At 41.2% G+C, this 8,256-nt stretch overlaps 1 protein-coding gene across 2 annotated transcripts in view; it reads right to left on the bottom strand.

Moving 5' to 3' along the window:
* RRAGC (Ras related GTP binding C) overlaps nucleotides 1-6,708 on the bottom strand; it is a 17,440-nt gene extending 10,732 nt beyond the window's left edge. Inside the window, exons 1-5 of one of the 2 annotated variants that reach the window (XM_045299053.1) lie at nucleotides 6,482-6,708; nucleotides 5,323-5,522; nucleotides 3,536-3,650; nucleotides 1,938-2,080; nucleotides 1,529-1,621 (exon numbers count right to left, since the gene is read on the bottom strand). In XM_045299053.1, the coding sequence (XP_045154988.1) occupies nucleotides 1,529-1,621; nucleotides 1,938-2,080; nucleotides 3,536-3,650; nucleotides 5,323-5,522; nucleotides 6,482-6,670 (740 nt within the window). In that variant the 5' untranslated portion in view covers nucleotides 6,671-6,708. The remainder of the gene's footprint in view (nucleotides 1-1,528; nucleotides 1,622-1,937; nucleotides 2,081-3,535; nucleotides 3,651-5,322; nucleotides 5,523-6,481) is intronic. The other variant, XM_004704949.2, reaches the window with a different exon arrangement.
* Nucleotides 6,709-8,256: the final 1,548 nt, after the last annotated feature.

Raw genomic sequence — 8,256 nt, 5'->3', positions numbered from 1 at the left:
TGTGTGTGTGTGTGTGTGTGTGTGTGTGTGTGTGTGTTGAGGGCGAGGGAGGGCCTTATCCCATGCCCTCACACCTTTACCTTGATCACCTAGGACAGGGTAGCCGCAGCAGGATTCAAATCGCCCCTCATACTAATGTGCACTGACTTGAAAACAATCTCTAAACTCACTGCCAATGAGTCAATGCCGACTCCAAACAACCATGTAGGACAGACTAGAATTGCCCATTGGGGTTTCCAAGACTGTAACTCTTTATGGGAGTAGAAAGCCCATCTTTCTCCCAAGAGGTGGCTAGTGATTTCAAACTCCTGACCTTATAGTTACTAGACAAATGCATAACCACTAGACCACCATGGGATCTGCAAACAAAGAGAGGCTTAACAAGTAAAAAATACCACTAGTTAAAAAGAAGTATAAGAACTAAAAGAAAACCCCACTGCTTAACTTCCAGCCAAACAGCAGCCAGGTCTCTAGGAGGAGTGTAAGTGATGTCATACTATGGGGATTGCAAACAATGATGTAATAATGCAAAATGTGTGTTAACTATTAAATGGAAAAAGATTTTCACTGTAAACCCTCACCCAATTCACGACAAAAAGTTATAAAGGGGACAAGGGGTGGTACCTATTAATGATTCTTTAGAATCCTACCACTTGACAAGTGAAACTTATGGGGTTTAAAAAACACTTTATTAATTTAGAATTGTCAGAATTTATGTGTAGCTTTACTACACATTATTATAAGGGTCAAATAAAAAGCAAATTAAATGCACCAAAGTGCTGAAACAGATGAAGTTAATAAATGAAATAATGGATACTCTTTCGTCTTTTTTATAATGCACACTGTATTTTACAATATAAGGAAATGAAAAGCAATTTTAGAATTAAATTTGATTTTTAAATAAGTTTATGAGATTTTAGTCTGTTTTACAGAAATCACAAATGTTCTACTCGTCCATTTTTTAACATTAGGAAATGGGAAACATGAGACTTTGTGTGCCTCATATCCATCACAAAAAATTTATATCCAAACGGAGCATGTAATCACACAAGGGAAACTGAATAGAAAGACAAAGGAGACAGGACAGATCAACAAAGGATGAACAAGTACTTGGAGGCGGCGAGGAAAGACAGTGGCAAATCTGGCAGAGACCAGAGCGAGAAGACGAACAGGGACAGACAAGATCAGGTGGTGCTGACAGGAGAAGAACAGCAGAGGACCCAGGTATCAGAAAGCAGAGTCAGAAAGCATCTTGGGGACCCAAGGGTGGTATATTAGGAGAAGTAGAGCTATCGTACACAGGTTTACTGCCCTTTGAAATTCTACTCATTCTCCACAAAGTTCTGGTTCGACCCCCGAGCTCAGCGGAAAGACCGTTGGCTTATTGTGAGGCTGGCGCAGGGCTGAGCAGTGTTTCCTTCTGCTATTCAGAGGGTCGCTATGAGTCACAACCAACTGGAGGGCCCCTAACAACAACCCATTTCTGTGTGTACAAGTGTTCAAGAACTTAGATCAAGGAAGAGCTTACATTTGAGAGATTTGTTTTTGAACCTTAGATGGGTCAAACTTGCAACTTGCTTCTTTGCTCTCCGAAAGAGTAAGGGTCCTCCTGCCGCAAAGTCTGAAGATTAAATTAGGAACCAGCACTTAAACTTTGTTGTACAGACCATTCTGACAAACTAGCTTTTTGTTTCTGTTCTTAATCTAAATACATTTAAAAGGCACAGTGCACATCCCCCAAATTATAAGGGGAGGAACTTTGTATGATAAAGAAACCAGCACTAGTCCCACTTGTCAACTGCTCTTACCTATGCTCCTGGAAGGAATCACACCCAGCAGCCCGCCTCGTGAGAACCTACGCTCCGTGGAGGAGCATTTACCCATCAGTTTAGGGTTCCACTTGTCTGATAGCTAGCCGAAGTCTGTATACAACTTACCCATATATACACGACACATCAATTACAACATCAATCATGTCACAGCAAAGCTCATAAGATTGCATATCCACAGGGGAACTGTCGGTGGCAATGTAGATTTTGCTGACAACGTCGAAGAGAAATGCTTTTTCAATACCTGAATTCTTGGAAAAACAAAATTGGGGAAGTGTTCAGTTCTTTAAAGAATCATAATGTGTAACTTCGCAGAGATCTCGAATCACTGAATAGCATCCAAGGTCATTCTCATTACACAATATTCAATGCCAAGATGCAAACATCTCTATTATCCAAAGGATGGAAATGGAGTTATTTCTTTGCTCTGATCTACTGATATAGTCCCACCAGTCAAATTTCTTTTTTCCTTTCTATTTATTTTAAAGTTTTATTTTCTTGTTGAGAATATACACAGCAAAACATACACCAATTCGATGGTTTCTATACAGACAACTCGGTGGCAGTGATTATATTCTTCCGGTTATGCAGCCATTCTCGTAGCCTTTTCCGAGTCATTCTTCCGCAATTTGATACCGTGCAGATAATTCTTTAAAGATTTTTTTTTTTTACTAGTTAAGTTAAACTATGGTTTTAAGAAAATTTCAGGGGCTGTTTTTGATTTAAGATTTAAAGGCTGTCTCAAGGCAACAGTTTCAAGAATTGCCCCAAGCCTCCTAGTTGCATAGAATCTGGAGTCCATGAGAATCTGAATTCTGTTCTACGTTTCCCCCCTTTTGATCAGGATTCTTCTATGGACTCTCTTACAAAACTGTAATCATCTCTTACAAAACTGTTTATAAGTGCACAACTTACTGAGAGCAATTACAGTCACGGCTGTACAACCAGTGCAATATTTCCATCCCTGTTCACTACCATCTCCACACCTGGTAACCACTAATAAAATGTGTTCTCCGTGCATTTTTCTTTTCTTGTCTTGTTGTATAAGTGAAGTCATTCCTTTATTCTATTCTAGTGAACTATTTTCTTAGACACCACCAAAGGTTATTTTAAATTTTTTTACCAAAAACAAGCCATGCTACATTTTTAATAGTTCTTCCATGTTAAAACAATTAATCTCAAATCTGGATGACCTTGCTACTGACATGGCTTTATGTGGCAATCAGCAAAACATAAAGAGTCACAGCTTGACATCAACATCTAACATTAATCCCAAAATCACAAAGAGTCTACTAGGGGCTAACCAAGACATTACAGTCTTTTTCAAAGCAATTTTTGGAAGACAGAACGGCTAAACTTGGGACGTTATTGAGGGAATATCCTTTTTTATCCAGCTGAATCCTTAAGACTATAAAATATGACATAGTATGACATTTAACATCAAAAGGGAAAGGAAAAAAAAATCAATCTTTCAATGTGACCTCCATTTAGGCAGAGATTAGACCAAGTCAAATTCCCACAGCTCACTTACTACTTTAGGAAACACGTCATAAAGATGTTTTCTAATCTAAGGAAGCATGAGCAAATTTTTCATTCCTGAATTTGAAAGAGGGGAGAGCATTTTTTGAGAACCTAACAACACAGACAAGATTCAATGGAAATGGAATCAGAAACAATAATGAATTGAATGAAATAAGCTTACTTACTGATATAAAGATATTTAATAGGTTTTCCAAGGTCGGCAGCTGTGGAATGAGTTTCTGTACCACCTTACTAAAGGCTTCGAATATTGAATGATCATAGATACTAGTCAAATAAAAGCTGAAAAACATAACAGTTGGATTTATTTGAGAAATAAATCTTAAGTTAAGCAAAAACTGTCATAATACATAAAATGGTAAGCGTCACAACCCTGATTTCAGTAAGTTCAAATAAAGCCTCTTTAACTTGTCCACAATCCCCATCGTTCAAGGTGACAAATGCCAGTTGCCACCGGGCCTGTGGCTTTTCCTCACTTTACTGCATTTTAACTGAGGGCAACTGAGGTGATGCCCAGGAAAGCATTTTCCTATGCAGAGACCTGAATCTTTACCTAAGTCCTTGCAAACTGATCAGAAAAGCTCAGCCTCTCAAGTACGTAACTGAACGGAGGCCAAAAAATAAAAACAAAAAATGAGAGGCCAAAAATAAAAACCAAGAGAAAGCTCAGAGGATATGTGGTGGCACTTACTATACAAGCATTCAGGCTTCTACTAAAATGTCACCTCCTCAGAGAGTTCTTGCCCGACCATCCCATCTGAAACAGGCTTTCTTTAAAAAAAAAAAACCAACAAAAAACAGGTTCTCTTCCCCCTAATGAATGTTCCTTTAAAGTACTTGTAATTACTTAATATCATTTATAATTATACTGCATACTCGTATATGGTGTAAACACAAATACCTACATATGTCTTCATTTTTAACTTAAAAGCAACTGCTCGTTTACCAGTGCCTTTCAGAGGTCTCCCTAATCAGAACATAAGCTCCATGAGGGCAGAGACTCTCCAGGCCTCACTCATCGCTGTAAGTCCACTGCCTTGAGCACGACTAAATAAATACACAAGTGAATGAAGCCGATGGAGGAAAGTAAATAGCATGTGAAGACAGACAGTATGCGATTATATTATACTGGTGACGCTATGCAATGGACCGGGAATCTGAAGGCCTCAAAGTATGTAGAGCAGAGATGCAACACAGACTTGAGAGCTCTCTCCAGCCTGAATAGTATGAATAATTCTGTTTTTTCACGCAGTGAGTACACTCTTCATGATGTATTTTACACAGTTGTCTCCATTACACTTTTATGTACACAGATGACAAAGTCAGAGGCACAGAGCTGTGTGCCTCTATAAACCAGAGGTTACAGGCAATTTAAAGGTATTTCTCCAAGGAGTCAACTTAGGAAACTAACCCACCGTATCGGACAGGACTTCCTAGGTGTTACAGCACAAAAACAGGGAGACCCAGATGAGCCCCAAGGGAACGGAGGAAGAAAGGAATAGCACAGTGTCTCCTTAAGACAAAACAAAAGGAGACGAGGGAAGATAAGGCTTTCTGCTCCTATAATGATTTATAGCCTCAGACACCCCATATGGGTCACTAAGGGTCTGAATCAACTGGCCACAACAGGTGGGCTAGCAGCGTGAGAAGGGCCTGCAGGACTTGTGAGGCATGGGAGAGAATGGAGGCAAGGTTTTAGGATAGACAGTCAAGTTTCTGGGGACTGGAAATTGCCTCATGCCTGCTCTGACCTAATATAAGCTTGCTGCTACTCAGTTCAACTTTAGGGAACTAAGGAGAAGAATCACATGTGCCACTAAGGTGGGATGCCCTGGAGAGACACACCAATTCGGAGGATCCCTAGGAAGAGTGGGGAACAATGTTAGTCAGGACAGAGAGGGAGTTGTATTTACACATTTTCTGGGGCTCTTCTATCAGACACACAGGCTATTACCTAAGATGGAGTTTTTCTAGCCCAGCATCTGCAAGGTCATCATTGGCCCTCTGATGAATGTCCCTCTGTGTTTCTATTTTGTGATCATCAGACAGACCATCAACTTTGTGAATAAACACTTCAAAATTCATGTCTGGGTTAACTTTGTAGGCTTTAGAAACAGTAATGTGAAGTCTCGTTAAAGCCTCCATGTAGTCGTCCTGTAAGTTAGAACAAAAGTTTTTATCAAGAAATCTTACAGAAGTCAAGCAACGAGCTAAGTAAGCCACAAACCACCTCTTTCCCCAACCACAGAAAATACACTAACCTAATTATACGCAAGTATTCACACATTACAAGACATTAACTTATGTCACTTAATAGCACTTCATTTTTAAAAATAAAAATAAATTACCAAGTTAATGCCTGTAATGTTTAATTCTGATCATATAAAAAGGACATACTTATCTCTTCACAACAGAATGTTTTCCAAGGCATCTCAGCTCTGCTATTTATTAGGTATGTGACTTCGCACAAGCTCCTGTGATCTCAGTGTACTCATCTGTGAAACTGGAATTACAGTACCAGCCTCCCAGTATTGTGAAGATCAAATTGCATTAGATCACGTACGTGAAAGCACCTATTATGGAGTCTGACACTCAGAAAGCATTCCTAACTAATGTTTTAGTTTGTAAAAGCTAAGCGTCTCAAGGACAGGGACCACATCTCATTCCAGGGGCCACATCTCATTCCTCCAGGTGCTGACCGCATGCAAAGCCTTCAATAAATGCTTGTTGGGCTGAACACAATTTGGGGCAGTTCCAGAAAGAAATATTTACCCACCGAGTGCTCATACTCCTTCTGACTATATAAGCACTGATGGGATCTTTTCAGTGAGTGATGTCGCTATTGTACCAGTTAATAATATTCATTCAACAGCGTCTACTCTTTACCAGTAAAAAGTGGAAAGCTAATGTTAGTTGCTCATTAATTAGGGTTCAGGATGTAAACCACATCTCCTAGCTCTCTGACATTTTGTATTTCCACAATGGGAGGACTGCTCCCAAAACACCTCTGTAATTACACCAAGAAGTACATGATACAGAAGGTAAAGCAATTCCTTTGTTTCTACATCTTGTGCTACCAAGTTGGAGAAGCAAGCATTGTTTTTCCCAACTACCTGAGCATCAATGACATAAATCAATGCTCCTGTTCCCCTGAAGATCATCTCATAGTCAAAGGTTGGGTCAAAAAAGTCCATCTGCCCAGGAAAATCCCATATCTGAAAATTCACAAAGGAGCTATTGGAGATGTCATCTTTATAAATCTTGTTGGTACTTTCCAAAAAGAGAGTCTCGTTGGGTGACATTTTATGAAACACCACCTGTTAAGAGAGAGGGGGGAGAAGAGTGAGTATTATGATTTTCTTAAACTTCAGAATTATGAAAGTTTGAAAACAAAAAGTTTGAAATGTTTCCCTTGATAATTAAAAGCTGACCCAACAGCAGCTAGTTTAAAGGAGATAAAAAACATAATATTGCAGCCATACTTTCACCATCCTTTTACATAGTTGTTTTGACAGGAAAGAACATACCAAATTACTTTCCAATTACATTTGGAAAAAAAGTACAACATTTGGAGTTGAAATGTTCCTGTAAAGATTTACAGCCTTGAAACCCACAAAGGCAGTTCTACTCTGTCCAACAGGGTTGCTATGAACCAGAATCAACTCTACAGAAGCAAGTTTGGGTATGATTTTGTTTCATTTTGGTTTTTTCCAGTATCTTTCACCTCCCCTGTTTGTTTTTTTCACTACATTATATTAATGCTGTCAGAATCTGCTTCAAGATTACAAAAGATTACAAAAGCTCATAGCTAGAGTGTAAGAACTTTCTAAATGAAACTAAAATGGAATCTGCCCTGCATGTAACACCAGGTGGAAAGAATTGTTAACTACCAACAGGCAGGGAGAGGAGGGACGCCATGGGAGTAGATGGGAGAAAGAGCAGCGCCCAGAAGAAACACTTCAAAGGCAATTGTTAAGGATCACAACCACAACAATCCTAGTACAAAACTGCCTCCTCCTGCTGACTGCTACTTTCTGGGAAAGAAAAAGGGGCAGTTACTCCTAAGGCTCAGTGAGTGAGAAGGCTCAAACCTGGTTTTCATACTCATACACCTATATTTTTATTGTAAATGTAAGACACAAGGTTAACACACACACACACACACACACGGAGAGAGGAACCATCCAACAAATGGAGAAGGCTAGTCTACTCTTTAAAGGCACCTCATCTACCAAGGAACACAGACTTCTTTGGAGAAAATTTTGCAACTGAGTGACAAACGACTGCGCCTCCAGAGACATTCACTTTTAGTCCCAGGTCACTCGGCTGTGTGACTGGGGGGTGGGGGTGGGGGGGCTGAAGCTTCGTGGCAGGCCCAACAAGAAACAAAGGGACGGACCAAGGGTCTGCAAAGTATGTTCAAAGTCCCCAAAGCTTTCATTTCCATACACACAGCGGGGGCCACCAGTGGGGGCACTGGGCAGTACCAATAAGAAAGTGACAGGTCGCCTTCCTCAAGTCTAGTAGCAGAGCCCGCACTAAGATGGCCAGTGACTTGGTGGCAGCTCTTCCTGGCCGCTCCCTGGGCTCACCTGATGGGAGAGGAACTCGTGGGAGCGGGCGGGGGTGGGGGGGCGGCAGGCTGAGAAGTTCTCCAAGGAGAACTAGAGAGGACAGGGCGTCCTGGTTTCCTTAAGGACTCCAGAACTGGGGTCCCAGGGGGCGGAGGTCCTGGGCGGGGCCACGGGCCACCTGCCTCCCTCGGGCACTTTGGCCTCAGCTGACTTGGGCGGGTACTCGCCCTGGGCTGGGGTCCCGTCCCGAGCTCGGCCCTCCCGGCGAAGAGAAAGTGTGGTGGGACCGGACCTCCAGGCCACCCCCGGCCGCC

The sequence above is a fragment of the Echinops telfairi genome, unplaced genomic scaffold, assembly GCF_000313985.2.
Source record: "Echinops telfairi isolate 266 unplaced genomic scaffold, ASM31398v2 ScPeMD7_7457;HRSCAF=8495, whole genome shotgun sequence".
NCBI classification, from domain to species: Eukaryota; Metazoa; Chordata; class Mammalia; order Afrosoricida; family Tenrecidae; genus Echinops; species Echinops telfairi.
Note: the sequence above shows the minus strand (reverse complement) of the source record. Positions and strands in the feature narration are given on the sequence as shown.